The sequence below is a fragment of the Mesoplodon bidens genome, assembly GCF_964165515.1.
Source record: "Mesoplodon bidens genome assembly, chromosome: 3".
Taxonomy (NCBI): Eukaryota; Metazoa; Chordata; class Mammalia; order Artiodactyla; family Ziphiidae; genus Mesoplodon; species Mesoplodon bidens.
The window spans coordinates 25,696,579-25,716,100 of NC_138178.1; the positions used below are offsets into that span (position 1 = coordinate 25,696,579).

General features: G+C 53.0%; 1 protein-coding gene across 1 annotated transcript; it reads right to left on the bottom strand.

The window, feature by feature from the left end:
* Nucleotides 1-10,764: 10,764 nt before the first annotated feature.
* On the bottom strand, nucleotides 10,765-13,393 carry CALML3 (calmodulin like 3; the record flags this gene model as incomplete). The annotated part of the gene is made up of 2 exons (XM_081228228.1): nucleotides 10,765-11,585; nucleotides 13,321-13,393. 2 exons carry the CDS (start codon nucleotides 13,391-13,393, stop codon nucleotides 10,912-10,914), a joined length of 747 nt encoding a protein of 248 aa, XP_081084354.1. The 3' UTR covers nucleotides 10,765-10,911.
* Between the last annotated feature and the right edge of the window lie 6,129 nt (nucleotides 13,394-19,522).

Here is a 19,522-nt window from a genome sequence, read left to right on the forward strand (position 1 = left end):
GACTCTTGGACACAGACCCGAGGTGACCTACGGGGCGGAGAATCTCGACCACCGAGATGACTTCTCGGAACATGTAGACATTCCCCCAGACCTGCACTGACCTTGGGGAAAAGTAGACTCAAGCTTCTGCTTCCGGACCCTCGTAGGGCGACTCCCTCCACAGCCCGGGAGTGTTCCTGCAAGGTGCTCCCGTGGCCGTGTGTTTGCAGACAATTTGTAGGTGCGGTCGGTCACAGCTGCCCTCATTTTCCTCCCTGATTTAGGCAGGCTGCAGTCACTCCGTGTACAGTCACGTTATCCACACACATTCTGGTAGAGAAACGGCCTCGGGGATGCTTCTCCCACCACCGGCCTGTGGTCTCAGTGCCACGTGAAGACCCGATGATACCAGGGCATGGGAGGACGGGGTAGCGAAGAGAAATGAGGCTCGACATTTATGGAGCTTGAGGCTGGGCTGGGGAAAATTCTTGCAATCATCAGATGTAACACAGTAAGGGGTGGACTTGGTTCCTCTCAAGGCCTAATCAACACTGAGGCTTTCATGTGTTGGGAATACACATGATGATGTAGCTTGGGCAGTTGTGATGCACCCCACATCTCTTGGGTGACTCGGGATCTCCGGTCCTGGAGATGTTTCAGTTCTGCAGCCCACCTGTTGGTGCTTTCACTAAACAGTAGCTACCTGAAGGCAGGTGTTTCTCATCTCCAGTAAACAGCCTAGTGCCTGGCAGGGAGCAGACAGTCAACAAATAATTGTAAGATTTATAAATGAATGAATGAAACTCACGTTGGAATCAGTATCTGATAGTTCCTTCTCCAAGCACCATGAATGAAGCTTTGTCTGCACAACAGCAGAGACCAGATGAAGATGTGATCCCAGATGAAGGAAATGTCCTTTTCCTCACCTACCACCTCCCTTCCAGCAGGTCAACGAAGGTTAGAATTGAGAATGTTGGTGGGGCCAGATTCCAGCATCCAATTTCCTTCGCCTTGTTGAAGTCCCCATGTTCTAGGTTAAAGAAATCTTGTTTTTAGCCAGTTCTTTGGAGTTTCCTGACATCTCTGCATTTTTTTTAAACAGAGCACTTGCCTGTTGCAAAACCTCTTTGCCTGTTTTTGTTCCCTTTCAGTGGAAACCTCTCTTTGGCGCCAGAACTAAAGTTTCCTCACAGGTTTTGGGTTACAAAGAGTCCTCCTCCAGCCCCGGAGCGTCTCCGCTGGGAACACTGTATTATTTTTTGAAATTGTGACTGTGCAGAATCTGAGACTTAGATGAGGCCACAAAGCCTCCGGATCCAAGAACTGAAAATTTACTTGCAAAATTACGTAGAGGACTTTGGACCCAGATTTTTGTTTGGAGAGCCTGGTTCTTGGAAATGCAGCTGGTATCCCTTGGGATATCTTAAAAAAGCTTTCCTGCATAACTTCAGGCGTTTACTTATCAACCACCTATGCAAAGCCTGCGATAGGGGCTTCGTGGAATACAGAGACTCCCCCCACGTAGCCAGTGCTCCTGCACAGGTATATTTTCTCCTTTGGTGTTCTCTGTAGGCCTCTCAGGATCTGTGCTATTGTGAAACTCTTTTTCACCCCTGATCAGAATCTTCCCTGTGGATGTTTAAGACCATTTCCTGTGGCTTAGTTCTTCCTGGAGAAGCAGACTATCTTTTTTTTTGGCCACGCTGCACGGCTTGTGGGATATTACTTCCCCTACTGGAGATCGAACCCGGGCCTGCAGTGGAAGCGCAGAGTCCTAACCACTGGACCGCCAGGGAATTCCCAGAAGACCATCTCTTTGCCAGCTTCTGCCTAATCCCTCTCTTTCTGAGCTGAAAGACCTTAATCTAGTCCCTCTGGAGTATTTTCTTTCCCTCCTTTAGTGGTGCCGATGGTGATGGGGGAGGGGTCCGTGGGGAGAATTTACAATCTCAGCCCAGGCTGATGACACATTCTGGGCTGTTAGCACCTGTTTTCCAACCAGATCTGTCACCTTGGCTGCGATGGCTCAGGGAGAAGTTCTGGGGCTTCCAGCCCGCTATGGAAGGGGTACTGAGGATGGGGCCTGAGCTGGCCCGGCTGGAAACCTCCCCTGCGGGGGCGAGGAAATGGGGTCATTTGGGATCTGGGTCCTCTCCAGTCCACGGGGATTGATATCTTTAGGGTGGTCATTTCCCCCAGTCAGGGTGTAATCAGTACCAGCAGCGTTTTCTGGAGAAAGAAGCTCCCCCAAAAGAAAAATCCCAAGTTGTGTCAACGGGCTGGGTGGAAACAAACACCAGCCCCTCATCAGAGACCCTGCTTTGTCTTCAGTGTGGGAGGATGGAGGGGTCTGAGTGGAAAAAGAGTCTGGGAATAGCAGCCGCTCCGCTCGCTGGTGGGCATCGGCCTCAACTGGCAGGACCGCACGCCTGGGGGCAAATGCTCTGCCATCCTCACTGTGGTCCAGGGCAAAGAACCCAGGGACGCACCTCCCCTCTGAAACCCTCTCCTCTGCTTCCGCCACTCTGCTGGCTCCTGGCACCTCTTCCATCCGACCACATGTTTCCGTCTCCGTGGGCACGTGGTCCCCCCATGTTGCAGCCCTGCCCTAGGAGTGAAGGATAGCGTGGGGAGCAGGACTGGACACGTGGTTCAGGGGGCCCAGTGCAAAATGAAAATGTGGCCCCTGATTCTTAACAATTGAAAAATCGGTAGGAATTTCTGAGAAGGGTGGCGACAGCATAGCATCGAACTAAGCTCGGGGCTCTTCTGAGCGTGGGCTCTGAGTGATGCCTTGAGAGCTTGGATTCTGTCTCCAGCCCGTTTCTCCCCGCACTCTGTCCTCTCCCAGCTGCCTCGTTGATTCCTGCGGCTTCCTAGGGGGAACCGATGGCCCCCAGACCTTCCACCCAGCCTGGCCCCAAACTCATGCTTCTGGAATGAGTTTGGAAGGCCCATTACCTGAAAATCAACAAGACCAAAAAAAAAAAAAGTTTATTATCTTGTCCCTTCTCCCGTGTCCTTCAGCCGTCAAAATAAAACGGAAATCCTTCTCTCTCTCAGTTCTCACTTTCAGACAAGGATTATGCCATCAGCCCAGTTACCCGAGTCCTTCTGGCCTCTTCCTTTCCTGAATCCCACCAAGCTCTGTCTAGTTATCTTCTTACCCCATTTCCCTCTTTCTGCCATTCACTCCCTGTGGCCACTGCCTTGTGTCACACCCTGTCCTCTCTCGCTTGGGCTGTCACCCAGGTTTCATGACTTGCTTCTGTTTACTCCGCCTCTAATCTTCATCTTCAAATGGCCGCCAGCATGTTTTCTCCCCCAAAGCAATCCCCTGCGTAAAAGTAACCCTTGCCTCCCCACTGCCTGCGGTGTGAAGACCAGACCCCTGAGAAGGGTGGGAAGGTCTTCATCGCCTCACCATCCTGCCTCCCCACAATGAGCTCCAGTGTCTCTGGTTGGGACACACTTGGTGTCCCCATCCATCCATCCATCCTTCCATTCATCCATCCTTGCATCCATCCTTCCACCCATTCATCCATCCATCCTTGCACCCATCCATCCATCCATCCATCCATCCATCCATCCATCCTTCCTTCCTTCCTTCCTTCCATCCATCCATCCATCCATCCATCCATCCATCCATCCATCCTTCCTTCCTTCCATCCATCCATCCATCCATCCATCCTTCCTTCCTTCCTTCCATCCATCCATCCATCCATCCATCCATGCACTTGTTTTGAACAGTGACCCTCTGCCAGTTCTCTGTGAGGCATTCAGAGATGAAGCTGATGAACTCAAAGAGGTGACAACTCCGTGGGGAGATCACAGATCATGACAATATCACGGGGTAAGTGCGGAGGTCACAGGTCTGCAGCGAGTGTCACAGAGGACAGAGCGAAGGGATCTGACCCAGCCTGGAGGGATTGGAAAGTCAGCCTTCCTGGAGGATTGAACAGGATTAGAAGGACGGACAGGAGGTGGTCGCTCCTTTGTGCCTCTGTGCTTTCTCCCATGCTGTACACTCAGCCTGGGAAGAGCAAATCCAGGCCTGCCTATGCCCCCCACCCCGTCATACTGCCTGGCTGCTTTCAGGACTCAGCGGGCGAGTCATCTGTGTGTAGTCCTCCCCCACCCCTCCACTGGCTGGACAGCCGAGGCATTTCCTCCTCCACACATCCACTTTCTCCTCCACCCCCCGGCACTGTCTTGTAACCACTTCTTTACTGATCTTCCCTCCATTTGTGGTGAGGTCTTGAGTCTTAATCATCTTTGTGTCCCCTGAAGTTCAGCACGTACACACACGCACACACATGCTCAACAATATTTGTTGGATGAGCAGCATATGACTCGTGCGCAAGTCTGGTTTGACCACGAGCTTCATTCTTAGAGGTGCCGTATTCCGCACAGGGAGATGCGGCCCCACCGCCACTGGCATTGGTCACACCTGGCTAGGGCCCGGTGACACATCGACAAGAGAGACTTTGAAACGCTAAAGCATGTCAAGAGGTGAGGCGGCCTGAACGTGTGTCACATAAGAAACTCTGGAGGGAATTAGAGCTACTTTGCAGAGGAGAGAGTGTAGGGCAGGACCTGATGGTCTCTATAGTTGTTTGAAGAACTGACACAGAGAGAAGGCGTCCGTCGTATTTTCTGGGGCTGTGGAATCTACCCACGATGTAGGTAGAAGGAAGAAAGACACATTTCAGACCCACATAAGGAAACACTTTCTAAGGATAAGAATTATCCAACTGTTGGCCAATTGACCTTGAACTCTCTAATGGACACTTTCAAGGGATGCAAACCAGCCATCTCTCTGGGGCGCTGTCATATTTAGGCCTTTCATCCTGGGTGGGAAATCAGGCCAAATAAATCCTAAGGTGGTGTACAGACGAAGATTCTTCAAGTCTAAAATTTTATCTCTACCTCAGGCTCCGTGGTAAGAATGTCACATTGCATTCAGTCGGGGGGATGGAGAGAATGCGCCCTCAGGTTTTGAAGCACTGTGCATTGTCATACCAACTCCAGTGACTGTTTTACTTCTCAGAGGCGCTGAGGTTGGGAGAGGTGAGTCTGCAGGACCAGAGTCTGGGAAGCGGCAACAGAGTGCATCAGAAGGTGTTTTTCCATGTGGCAAGATCTCCTTTCTCCTTGGATTCTCTCAGAGTCTAGTGTGTATGACTCATGAAATCAGAGCTGGACCAGGAGAAAACCAGTTCGGGGACTCAGACTAAGACAAGAATCTGTGAATACCCCTAACCCCGCCTTATACAGGGAGTATTATGCACTTGCTGGGCAGCTGTAACCAAGTGCCACAAGCTGTGGGGCTTAAACAACAGAAATTATTCTCTCCCAGTCCTGGAGGCTGGAGGTCCAACATCAAGGAGTCAGCAGGGCTGGTTCCTCCTGAGGCTGCTCTCCTGGGTACGTAGACAGCCGTCTTCTCCCTGTGTCCTCACGTGATCATCCAACTGTGTCCAAATTTACCCATCTTGGGAATTCCCTGGTAGTCCAGTGGTCAGGACTCTGTACTCTCGCTGCCCTGGCCTGGGTTCAGTCCCTGGTCAGGGAAATGAGATCCCACAAGCCATGTGGCATGGTCAAAATAATAATAATAATGAAATAAATAAAAACTGAAAAAACCCTCCACAAATTTCCCCTTCTTAGAAGAACGTCAGTAATAGTGGGTTGGGACCCAACCTAATGGCCTCACTCTAACTTGACTGCCTCCATAATGACTCCATCCCCAAATAAGGTCACACCCTGAGGTTCTGGGGGTCAAGACTCCAACATATGAATTTTGGGCGACATAATTCAACCCACGAGGACATGAGTCTCTTATGATTGCCCATCATCACCCCACGATGTGAGTCTTGGGGGAGGCAGCGTTCTCTCACAACAGAAGCTTGAGGCCCAGACATTCCCGATCTTCTCTCTCCAGTGACAAAGGCCTGGGCCCAGCTCCGGCCAGAGGGATGCCTGCTCAGCACTGCGAACTGATTGGCATCTACTGTCACAAAGACGTGGGAGGGCGGGGGGCCACGCGGTGAGGACCCCATGCAGGGCCCAGGGCTGTGGGAGGCTTGACCACAGTCCCTCTGCAGCCATCCAGGCGCTGGCACAGCGGCTCTCATGGCTCCCTCAACACTGGCTGATGTCTGTCTTCTCTCTGCGTCCTGGCTGCCCACACCCTGCCCAGCAGCTGTTCCCACTTGCAGGCCTTTCCCATCGACGTACCTTTTGCAGCTCTGCTGGAGCCTCAAGACTTCTGCAAGGTCAGGCTGCCATCAGTCTCAGGCTGCTTGCTCCGAGAAGCTTCTCTGTGATGGTGGGAAGGATGCTGGCTCGAGCTGGTCAAACCCAGGTTCAAACCCTGATTTACTAGATGCGTGATTTGGGGGAAGCTATTTAGACTCTTGAGGCCTCAATCTTCTCTAAAATGGGCTCATTAAAGCAGCTGCCACACTTGCTTGTTTTGAGGATTTAAGGAGCTGAAAATGCAATGGCTGGTGAGCAGTTCACACGGTCCGGTCCCGGCATGGAAGCCTGCCCTCAGTGAGACCTGAACATCTATCCTGGGAGCCCTCCAAACCAGGCTGCAGGGCACGTGATGGACGAGAGATGGGCCAGCTCTGTGTCCAGGGAGATGAGCTTTACCCATGGGCTGGCAGCGTTGCACGAGGTCCATTTCCCCATGGCAGGTGGGGGAGGGAGGGGCCCCTCCACCAATGCTCAGCTATCCCAGGCCTTCAGGGCAGCACCAGGTGACCAGCCAGGACAGCCTGCGCCCACCTGACGCTAGACTCCAGATGCCACCCCTCCTTCTGTACCGAGGGCCTGGCTCCTTCCCCTCCCTGGAGATTCTGAGGCCATTAGAAAGGTGGGAAGACTGGAGAAGGTGCTTAGGGGACAGTGTGAGATTCCTTCACTGACTGTCTCCACGGGTACTGTCTCCCCGGGCATGGAAACCCGCCATCCTTTCCAGGTCAATCCAAGAGCGTCTCCCAGGACTAGCCCCATGACGTTTCCGTTCCCCACGCTTGGCAGAAGGTGCCCCAGCCCCCCAGCCCCTGGCACCTGATCAGAGGGCCAGGGGAGGCCTTTAACCGGTTGCTTCCCCTCTGGGTGGGGGGACGGGGTGTCCAGGCACCTGTCTGAGAACCCGGTTGCTATAGAAACAACCACCCAAAAAGCAGGATGGTGGGGAGGTTGGCAGGTGAGTTGGGCCCAGACCTTTTTCAGAGACAGGTTTTTTTTTTGCTTTGTTTTTTGGTGGAGAAACACATCTTGTATTCCTCATTCATATTCATCGTGGGCCGTCTCCACCCAACACGTGAGTTTTAATTTTAAATTTCTCCAGGGGAACAACGGAGTCATTTTTAGCTGGCTGGTTCAGAGAGGCTTTGAGCGGCCCCTGGAATCCGCAGGAGCCTGCAGGGCTGAGCTGTGTTTGATTTAAAATTGGAAACAGGAGGCAGAAGAGTGGCTTTATATAGCCTGGGAGGTCCAGGAGCCCTGTGCTGATTTATGACGGGCCTGCCGAAAGCACATGGAAGCCGAGGTAATATTTATAAATTCCTTCCCCAAGGATGGATGGAATGTTCTGAGCTGCAGTCAGAAAGCACCTTTTTGGGGGATGAAGGGAGGTTAATTCCAGTTATTCGCAGACTGAAAGGAAAAGGGAACTTGAGCATGGAGGGGCTGCTCCAAGTCTGTTCCGGAAACGCGGGCTGCTCTGCAGGCCTGGACTCCTCGCTCAGGTCCTCAGGGCCCCCCTCCCATCCTCCTCCCTCCCCGCAGCCCCGTCCTACTCAACGAGGCCAAGGACCTACACCTGGCAATTGCGGTGACTGCACTTTACCAACAAAACATCTATCTAGGTGTCTGGGGACAGCACAAGTCCTGGCGCTGAGGGGAGGGAGAAGGAAAAGAAGATGGAGCGGGGCGGGGGGGTGAGGAGGGAGAGAGGAGGCTGAAGACAGACGCGGGTGTGGCCCAGGAGCCTGAGAGTCTCTGGCTGAGGCCCCGGTGTCATGACGGGACACCCGGAGTGGGAGTGGCCGGTGCCCGGCATGGAGGTGGGCACTGTGAAGGGTTTGCCTGGCTGCCAGCCACCGTGAAGAACTTGCACCCACTGCAGTTTGGACACACCGACCAAGGCAGGGGACCCCCAGATTCAGAGAGCGCCACCCTCTGTGTGCCCCTTGGGCTGGCATCCCTGTCCCTAACCTAGCAGTTTGGGAGAGCGGCCAGCCATGTGGCCGAGCTGGCTGATGGCCTTGCTTGAATGAGAAAGGACAACAGAAAACATTAAAAAAAATTGTGTCAGGAAAGTAAAACCCAGGGGGGCACATTCAGCTCTATGGTCCCCTCAGCCTTGACGCCCGATTCCCATCTGCACGCAGAAGGGAGGCCCGTGTATCACTAACCTGTGTATGCCGGTCCCCCATGGGGTGCACTCGCCCCAGTGCTCAGGGTCACGAGAGCCAAGCTGGAAACAGCAGGCGGTGGTCTGAGGGGCTCTGCTGTCTCTGGGGACGGGGGAGAAACTGTCATCTTGGTTCCAGTCTGCCCAGACCCCTCATCCGCAGCCTGGTTTCTGGGTGTCACCGGCACGCCCACGGGAGGGACACGAGTTCTTTCTAACACCAGCTGCGTTCCTGCCCGGGCCCCAGGGGTTCTCATGACAGGTTCTAAAGCCGGTTAAATGAAGGCAAGGTGGTTCCCGTGTGATGCCAGGAGGCCGGACAGAGACGCAGGAGGACACCTCACCCCTTCCAGCTTAAGTGCTGGCAGGCACACAGGTCCCCATACTTCAGGGCACCCACCAGGACAGAGGGAATTGAGTGCCAGCTCCCCAGCCAGGCCCACACTGGCAACTGCAGACCCGTGGACACTGTGCAGGGAGACCTGGAACCCCCCCTTCCTTGCCTCTGCTTCTTTCCCTCCCACAGCACTGAGCACACGTCCCATGAAAGACACAAGGTCCCTGGGGATGACGTCGGTGCTTCTTTTGGCAGATGGGACCAGGATGCACATCTGAGCCTCTGAGGTGACAACGAGCTTGGCTCTCTGCTCATGGCACCGGGGCAGCCACGTCCATGGCACCTAGACATTCCGTCCACTCTTACGGGCTTACTCCCAAGCCTGCACCTGCAGGAGTTCAGCCACCCCTGACTGTTGAGCTATGGGAGGATGAGCCCAAAGGGGTGAGCCTGCAAGGCCCCGCGGTCAGAGCACCGGTTTGTCTTCCCACATGAAGGGGGCTCTGCAGCTGCCCCAAGGGGGCCAGTTTCCAAACGAGACCCTGGCTCTTCCCTTGGACTGTTCCAACGGGTGGAAATACAGAGTGTTGGTGCTGGAAGGATGATAGCAATAGTAGCTGTCATTTATTAAGCACCTACTGCATACCTGGCATGTTAAGATGATTTCTGATCCTCACAAGTGCTGGAGGAGGCGTGATTCTCATCATCAGGTCATGGTAGAGGCCACGGAGCTCTAGGGAGGCTGTGAGTGAGATCAGGGGCACAGACCTGCATCCAACTCCAGCTCTGCCCCTTACCAGCTGTGGGACAGGCTGCTTTCTTAAGCTCTCGGTGTCTCCGCTTCCTCATCTGTAGATGGGGAAGCTGCAAAGGGTGGCCCCCCGTAGGGTGGCAGTGAGTCACTGCACAGGCAGTGTGCTCACAGCAGGGCCCGGCGCCCAGGAAGTGCTGCCAGAGTGTCAGCTGTCACCACGGGGAGGACGAATGATTTGGGCCCAGTCGGCAGGGCAGCAATAACTACAATCCCAGTCTGTCCAGCCCCAGAGCCTGTGCTCTTCCCTTTACATATGAGGAAACGTGCATGGTGGGGAGGGTGTCAGGAAAGAGGACTTGTCAAGATGGGCCAGCTGCTCTGTGACTGTCCCAGGGCTGGCAGCCCTCTCTGATGACGCCAGGTGTAGTGTCCACCCCACAAAAACACTGAAATAATCTCCGACAAGCCCCTTCGGCCTTTGGGTTATCTGATGCCACCTCTGGGAGCCAGGGTTTAATGTGGGAAGCACTGTCTCTTGCTTTGGCACCACACGGGCCCTCTCCAGCCCTCACTCTCTTCAAACCGCACTTCCCAACAACTCGATCATGAATGTAAGAAATCCACGAACACAGACCAGTGTTCCTTCCCCACCATAATCGACTCAGATCTTAGAAGCTCTACATGGAATTTTAACTACCCTTTGCTGCCAACTTCTCCATTTTCTTTGAAATAAATATTCAAGATTTACCTTGCCTAGACTCCTCTCTGTTCGCTACACCCATCAATACAAGATTTCACCGCACTTCCAAAAAGCACAAAAAGAGAGATTCCTGCCTCTTTTAAACCCTGGACTTAACAAGGATCATTTCCGTTGGAACCAGAGAAAAACAGACGCTTTCTTTATTCCCCTGTGGCCTCTTTCTCCCTTTCAAATTTCCCTCCAAGAGGGTGAATACGAACGTGTTACAACTGACTCCCAGCTTTAAGAGATGAATCACCTCACCGCGGTTTGGCACAGAGACAGCCGGGAACAAGAGAGCGCAGGGGCGTGGGGGGCGGGGAAAGGAGGTGGTGTTTCTCAGGAGGCCAGACCCTGGTTGTCAGCCTCCAAGAGCGCCCCTCGCCCCAGGGCCCTGGTCCACAGCGGATGGAGGTGCCGGGTGCGCTTTAGGGATCCCACGTGGAGGGCTCCTGGAGGGCACACCGCGCCCTCCCTGGGGCATGAGCGGCCAGTGAGGCTGTGACCGTCCTCCTACCCTGGTCGGTGCACAGGGACGTCCCTGAGCTTCTGCTCCCGAGGGATGGAACATTTGGGGTTTGCTGGACTTGGGAGCGGCCTGTGTCATCCTGCAAGGAGAAGGTGGGGAGGTAGGCAGGAACGAGGAGAGGAAAGGGGGACAGGCAGCTGGATCAGGTCAACCGGCGGAGGAGCAGTGCCCGGAGGGGCCGGGGGAACGGAGGCAGGTCCTCCGGCGCCATGCGCGGAGCCCGGACACCCGGGGTGGGGGTGGGGGTGGGGCTGCGGCCGCCCTTGGAGACCAGCAAGCACAGGAACTCCTCGTAGCGCACCAGCTCGTCCCCGTCCACGTCCGCCGCCCGGATCATCTCATCCACTTCCTGGTCGCTCGGCTTCTCGCCCAGCCGGGTCATCACGTGCCGCAGCTCGGCCGCTCCCATCAGGCCGTTGCCGTCCTTGTCGAAGACGCAGAAGGCCTCCCGGATCTGGTCCTTGGCGTCCCTGCCCTTCACCTTCCGGGCCATTAGGCCCAGGAACTCGGGGAAGCCCACGGTGCTGCTGCCGTCGCGGTCCAGCTCGCCCACCAGGTCCCAGAGCTCGGCCTCAGTGGGGTTCTGGCCCGGCGACCGCAGGACGGTGCCCAGCTCCCGCGTGCTGATGGCGCCATCGCCGCCCTCATCGAACGGGGAGAAGGCCTCCTTGAACTCAGCCACCTGCTCCTCGGTCAGCTGCTCGGCCCTGACCGTTGCGGGGAGGCGGTCCTGCACACGGACGTGGCTGGGCGCCGGGAGGTGGCCGGGTGCGGGGCCGGCGGCTGGCGTTCTGGCCCCGGCTTGACTTGCTGGCGCTGAAGAAGGAGCCGGGATATCCCTCACCGTGCACGCTCCCCGCCCTGCGGTTGCCTAAAGTCCGGGTCCTGTTGGAACAGGAGTCCAGGCCCAGTCAGCGGGCCGGCCGGCTAGTTGCACTGACGCCAGCAGCTCTAGGAAAGGCCGGGCCCTCCTCCCCACCGCCCAGAGCCCCCGGGATCAGTGGGGACACCTCCAGAGAGGCTGGTAGACAGCCTCTAGAGAGATGAGTTCTGGGTTTGCCTACCGAATCCCACCCCCGCAGTCTTCACACCCTCCACTCAGTAAAACCACTGGCTCTGAGCTCTTTCCTGCCTGCAGCTGAGGGTTTTGGCAGGAGAAAGAACAGACGTTGTCTTTGCCTGAAAGGAACTCCCTTTCCTTTTCTTTGGTTTCCAAAGTCTGAAAACCTTAGGGTTCCCAAGAGGGTTTTCAGAGGAGAAAAGACAAATATTTTTTCTTCAGATAGAAGCAGGCTGTCCCCACATCCTCCAGAGGCTCATATGTATTCCAACCACAACACAGCTAGTTAGCGAGGAAACTAACAGAAACAAGCAAGATAATGAGATACTTTCAATAAATGCTATCAAGGAAATAAAGGGTGGTGATGGAGAGCAGGTGGGGAGGTTAATTCTGCAGCGCTGGTTGTGGAAAAATTCTCTGCAGAGGTGGCACCCAGGGGTGACCTGAGGGGGAGAAGGGGCCTTCCAGGCGGAGGCCCACAGGTTCCAGGTCCAAAGGTGGGAGAGGCTCGGTGTGGCCAAGGGACAGAAAAGAGGCCAGTGCAGCTGCAGCCCAGGGTGAAGGGGAGAAAGCAGGAAATGAAGGGAAGACGAGCGAGGTTTGTCAGAGGCGAGAGGAATTCACATTTATCCTCCAATCCAGGGGAACCCCTGCACATTTTACCAAGGCCACGTCTGAAAGCCTGAGCTTCTGGTTTCGGGAATGGGAATGGACAGAGCTGAAGAAAGGGGTGTGTTTAAGAGGAGGTTCTCGAGCAGGTGAAGTGGGATGCCCACCAGGCACACATGCTCGGAGCTCGACTCCCAGGAAGCCTGGGGAAGGACCAGCCACGGAGTGAGAAGAGGTGGCTTTGCCGGTGGGAATCCATGCACATCCAAAGTGGTGAGACCCAGAGGAGCCAACAAAGGACTGAAGGAGAAGAACAAGGCCAGTGCTGCCCGACTTCGAAACTTACTGTCGAGCTGCAGTGATCCAGACAGTGGGGTGCTGGCTGGAGAGCAGACAAGTAGGTCAGTGTAACAGAATAGGGAACCTAGAGAGGAACCCTTATCAAGAGAGTCACCTGAGCTTTGACAATGGAGCAAAGACGGTCTCTTCAACAAATGGTGCTGGAACAACTGGATGTCCACCTGCAAAAAAAAAAAAAAGAATCTGGGCACAGACCTTACACCCATCACAAGTAACTAAATGGACCATAGACCTAAATGTAAACACAAAACTAGAAAACTCCTAAAAGATAACATAGGGAAAAATCTGGATGACCTTGGGTTTGGTGATGATACAAACCCAAGGTTTGTAGTTTGAGTTTGGGTTGGGTTTAGATGATGATCTGTGAAAGAAAGAAATGACAAACTGAATGCTTTAGTCCGAATGTGTCTCCCCTCCAGGTCCCAGAGCTCGGCCTGGGGGTACATATGCTGGGGGTACATATTCATGAAATGCTGCAAGGGCAGGAGCAGGAGAACCACTGGACAAAGGCCTGCAGCTGACAGCGCCCTGGGGAACCAAGGGCCAGCATCACGATGAAACTTGTGCCTGACACTGTCCCGCTGATGGACTGCATCCTGCCTCACCTACGAAGGGTAAGTGGACAACAGGTATCTGCAAGTTTCTGGGTCATGGCCTGTGTTCTTCAAAAAGACACGTTGAAAGGGAGCTCAGTAAGGGTTTTAAACAGAGTTGCTCATGACTCACAAGGCACAGGGCTGTGACAACTAAATTGTTGCAACTCGCTGGTTAGGAAACTATGACAGAGGGAATGTTTTTAATTTGCTGGGCTTCTGTATTCTCCCCCTGCGGCCTCTCAGTGCACTGATTTCTTTCCCTACAGCATATACTTGTGGTCTTAGGACCCATTTAAACATTTCAAAATTACTGGGGACTCTAAAGAGCTTTTTAAAATGTCTGTCAATATTTACTGGGTTTGAAATTAAAACTAATAAAAATTTAAAATATTTAAATATATTTTTATGTATTTATAACTTTTAAAAAACAAAAAACCCATTACATGTCAACACAAATAACGTAGTTTTATAAAAAAATTAATTATACTGTATGAAAAATAAGAGTGGTACCTAAAAACATAATTTTGCAAATCTCTTAATGCCTGGATTTATAAAAGCATGTCTGCTTCTGCACTTGAGCTGTGGGAAGATGTTTTGGTTTGAAGTGCATGATAATCCAGCTTCACACAGCTATGCACAGCTGGCAAAGGAGAGAGCATTTAATGACTCTTTCAGGTAACTGTGGTTATTCTTCTTTGATACCGTATCAAAATTTGACAGGCGGTAGCTTCTTAAAGGTTGGTTATAGTGTGAACTCTGAAACCGTGCCAACGAACTTTTCATCCTGTTACATTAAAATCCATTGCTCACTCCTGTGCTTTGAATGGATCTTTTACCCATGCATGATTCTGTGATGCTATGCATTGGTCATTTGGAAAATACTGATTTACTAAGTTCTGCAGATCTTCTGAATGTTGAATCATTGTATGTATAATTTTAAAAAATCACATTCATTAATATTACCACCAATCCCATTAGAAAAGCTTTTAAGTATTGGGAAGTCTCAAGCTCACAGTGGCAAATACAAAATCTAGAAAGTTCTAATTTTCATTTGGATGCTGAAATTTTATTATTGCAACAAATACTGTCAGTTATTTTCCTTGAAGTGCCAGGCTCACTTCATCGCTTTTTGAGAAAATGCCAAATACCAAGTCTGAGTAACCAGTTTGTCTATCAGCTGTTTTTTCCCCAAAACTGGCATTCCATGAAAAAAGCTTACCTTGTGACTTAAGTATGCACACAAGTGCTTTTCTTACAACAAATCATACTAGACTACTCAGCAGAGTATTAAGGTTGTGCATGCAAGGGTTGAAATAATTTTACTACTTCTGCAAGAATGTTCTTAAATGAAGCTGGCTTTTTAAAAACTTGAGACCATGTGGTGGTGAAGACTATAATGACTGCTGGTACAGGAGCCTTGATTCTTGCTAAGGGGCTCGTGATTTCACCCACCAGTGCTCTGAGCTCAGTGCAAAAAGCTGACACGGTGAAAGTGGCAAATCGTGTCTGGTATTACGAGAATAGTTTTGACCACCCAGGCTTCCTGAAAGGGTGTTGGGGACACCCTCCCCTCAAATGGCTCCATGGAACACACTTGGAGGACCACAGTGGTAGAGTTGAGAAGCAGGAGTGAACCCGGTGTAGAATTGCCTGGGTTGGAGGTGAGAAGCACCGAGGATGCTGGGATCCTGGTGGGGACAGCAGGGTTGGCCTTACAGAGTATAGTGTTAATAAGGACCTCAACAGACCCACAACGAGGGGACGGCCTGCTGCAGCTACTTCCTTAGAAGAGCAGATGACCCTAGGTCTTGCCTTCCCCGCTGAACTGGTGCTACCATAGCTTTTGTTAAACAGAATTTGTGCCTCTCCTGCTGGGTGCTATAGAGAAAGATATAGATTGGGATGCCTAGTCTTTTCAACCAGCTCCATTCCTGAGCCCTCCTAGAATGGGTGTGGCCGCAGGCCTCTCTCTCTCCTTCTCTCTCTCCCTCTTTTTCTCCCACCCCCCAGTTCCATACAGCCACTCACCAGCCCTAACATTTACTTATCTACTTCCTTTCCCCCCAGTAAAATGCAAAAACCTTGTCTTAGTGTTATCAGGTTGCTATAACAACATGCCACCCCCTGGGGGGCTTGTTAACAACAGAAACTTATCGCTCACAGTCCTGGAGGCAGGAAGTCTGAGGCCCCCGGGGGCAGCCTGGCGGTGGGGAGGGCCCTCTTCCAGGTTGCAGACTTCTTGTGTCCTCCGTCACTGGATGGAAAGGACCTGGGCTCTCTCTGGACTCTCTTTAAGGTCACTAATCCCATTGATGGAGGATCCTCCCTCCAGAACTCATCACCTCCCAAAGGCCCCGCCGACTAATACCATCACCTGGGGGTTAGGATTTCCACATATGAATTTGGCGGGGGCACAAACACTCAGAGCATAGTACACCTTTCCAGTGGAATATTTATGGGTCAGCTGCCTGTTCATTGGGCGGTTACTCTGTGGCAAGCATGTATCAGGCACTTTCATTCCTATTGTCTCGTGTCTCCACGTTACAGATGAAGGATGTGAGAACTAGCAAATGCGTGAAGGTCAGATGACCAGCAGGCTGAAAACTCAGGAACTAGACCTTCCAAATCCTACAGCTCCCCGCCTGTGGCTGTTTTCTTCGCGGTTCTCCCCAACTCAGTCTTAGACCTTCTTACTCGGCACCTGGAAAACCCACTCGGGAGGCGGGGGACTCACACGCAGTAGGTATCCTCCTTTGTGGGAAATGTTGGGACACACCTGCTGGTGCAGAGCCCTCCTGCCAAGCTCCTTGGGGATCCAGCTGCCAACTGAGCCCCTGCGTTTGATGTTTGGAAAGACCCTCAAAGTTAACATGACAAAGTGGAGCCGTTGGTCCTTATCTGAACCTCCTTCCCCTCAATCTCCCCATCTCTTAAAAAAAACCCATCCGGTTGTTCAGAACCAACCCCAGAGCCACATCTAATTCCTCCCTTTCTCTCACACCTCATACCTCATCTTTCAGCTTCACCTCGATACATCCTCTGCGCCAGGCCGCGTCATCTCCAGGCAGGACCACGGCCCCAGCCTCGTAATGGGTCTCCCTTTTTATGGTATTCTTCAGTGATGTCATTTTCTGCTGAAACACTATAATGGGCTTTCTTTGGGTTTCAGTAGAATCCAAACTCCCTACGGTGGCCCTCTTGGCCACATCACCACAACACTCTGCTCCAAGCACGCTGGCCTACTTTCTGCTCCTTGAACGCTCCCATCCTGATTTCCACCTTGGTATCTTTGCACGAGCTGCTCCATCTGCCTGGACACTTTGTCCCCGACCTTCAAGCGGCCGCTCCCTCTTGTCACTTCAGTCAAAAGTCAAATATTGTTTCATTGCCAAGCCTTCCCCAACCACCCACTTCTAATTAACCACCCTCCTCCACCTCATCCCTCCTGTCTTATTCTTCTCCTTTATTTTCTTCAGAACTTTTACTTCTACATTGATCTTGTCTGTGGACCTGCTTCCTTTCTGTTTCTTCCCATGTAATTTTCACAAGAGGCAAGGCTGCTTCTGATTTCTTCCCCTGCCAAGCCCTCTGCGGTAGGATGGCCCCCGCGCCCAGGAGATACTTGCTGAATGAACAGAGTACAGGAGGGTCAGCCTTGCCTCTACATGCAGGAGGATTGGACCCGTGTCTCTCTTCAAGCCCCTCCCTGTGGTTCAAACCCCATGGGGTGCCTCAAATGCTCTTGCCCGGGTGCCCACTTTATCCACCGTGTGGTCTGTCATCTCCCCTTACTCTTCGCAGGTTTGCCGAGTGGCTCTGTGGGGATGGGTGACCTCTGTGTTGACCCCTGGGAGCAGCTGCTGATGCTTTACCCACTGTACCTCCACCTGTGGCTTCTCCCCAGTTTCACACCCCTGCACTGATGCTAGAAAGGTGCACTCCGCCCCCATGCACACAGTTGTGCTGTCTGGGCCTCAGGAGGATGGACTTACCTCCCAACTCCCTGCAAGCCGTCTGCTACCTGGCACTTTTGTCTGACTTGCTCTCTATTATGGGATGCCGGCCCGGCTCCTTAGAGAGGCCTGGCAGATCCAGTGGAAAGCGGACTTCTCCCCTCAAAGCCGAATGTCCAACTGGAGTGAATCTAGAGGGACCAGGCGGAGGGAGGGCTCAGGACAGAGGTGGGAAAGGGTCCTGGGAAGCAGAGCGTGGCCCAAGGACCTGGGGTAGGGCCTCCACCTTCTCCCCTGTGGCTTTAGGGACAATCTGGAAACTCCCAATAGCTCCTTGGGGTCTCCCCGATTCCAACCCACTCTTCCCAGAGTGAGTGCAGGGCTATCCCTCGTCTCAGGCTGTCTTTGGGGTGTCTGGTCTCAGCAGCTAAAGTTCCTACCTCTGACTTTCCATCCCTAAATCTCCCAGAAATGACGAGACAGGCCTGGGTTTGCAGAGAGCATGCAGCTTGCATTGCTGTTCTGGGATCTTTGCAGTTTACAGTCTAAGAAGCAACAAGACTGACAAAGACAAACACAGGACATGGTGATGAGACACCGACAGTCGAGTTCAGGCTCACCTGGGGACAGTGGTGGCCTCTGTACCGCGCACGTAGTCTTGACCAGCTCCTCTCCTGCTTCTTACTTTCCAAGGCCGGGAGGGGCTGGTGACGCTTTGCTCTACTTTCCCACTTATATTGACCACGGGAAAAGCAACACCTTCTTAGTCACGCTCGTTGCCAGGAGAGGGTCTTCTCAGCTGGGGGGATGGGGGGGCTCTTTGTGTGGGAACCAGGGGTCCTGGGCCATTCTTTCTCACCTCCCACCGAAGGCCATTCCAGCCTCAGAGCCTGAGCCAGCTCTGGGAATGACGTTTGCTCACTCTTGGTCTTGTGTGAATCATCAAGATTCCTCCAGGCCTGTCCCGGGCTGGGCTGCAGTTTCAGTTCAGGGAGGAGACCATTGATCTGGATCGGAGCTGTGCATCATTGAACTGAAGTCTGACAAATAACCAGGTACGTCATCTTCCAGGGCACAGGCACTGCCTTGTGCCTCCTGCTCAGGGATCATACGCTGCCAGGTGGTTTGTGTTTATGATTCGAGGCCTCCCCTGCGGAATGAAGTCCACCAAGTGTGGAGGCAGCCAGAGGCCTGGATTGTTCTGAGCGTTTCCTGGGTCTTCCTGGGTTGGCGGGTCCTCCTGGCAGGTCCTGCTGCTTTCTCCAGGCGTCTGGTCTTCAAGTCAGCCTCCAGGGTACCCCCCGGGGCCCCACCTGCCTTTAATCCTTCCACCTGCACCCTCAGTGTCTCTGGGGGCCTCATCGTGCTTTCATGCCCAAGACGACACAGGGACATAAAGTGGCCTGTGTTTAACTGCTGAGAGCCACTTTGATTCACTCATGATTAAACCATCACCCAAAACCAAAGCACATCAGTGCTAAATCTCACAGTAAAAGTAGCCGAACAAGTCAAAGTCTGCTTTCCTGGGAAAAGGACGATGTTTTGTGATTCCTGAGGGCTCAGTAATTTTTCCCAAGTAGCTCGTCCTACAGTCACTCACTGCCTGCCCTGTCCGTGGGCAGGGGAAGGGGTTCTGGCCTGGCCTTGGGGCAGAGGCCAGAGGAGAGCAGGCTGAAGGGGCCAGGGCTCACGTGTATGACCCACCCGCCTTTCAAACTTGTATCTGATGTTTTGAAAAAAATTGACAAACCGAAACTATGACAGGGACTGATGTTGCTGAGGCGCTAGAACTCCGTGCTACAAATCTTTTGATATCAAGACGCACTTGGTAAGTGGTTAAGGAGGCCCATCTGTTCCTCTAAGTCCCCATCGCCACTGGGTGGGGTGGGTGGGTGGTGGTGGTGGTGCTAATTACATTGAGGAGAACAAGCTGCTCTCCCCCGAGGGGTCTGGGACTCACTAAGAGGCCAGAAAGGTGTTGGTTCCAAGTTCCAAGCCTTTGAAGTTTACGGTGGTGATGAAAACCTCTGTGTTTAATACGGGAAGATGCGGGTGCGTGCATGCGTGAGGACATGCACAAGGCTCAAGCCTTCGTGTGTGAACGTGTGTACCTAATGGTGAGCCCGTGAGGTGTGGAGGAGCAGGAGGCTTGGGGCGTGAGCTGGGCACCTGGAC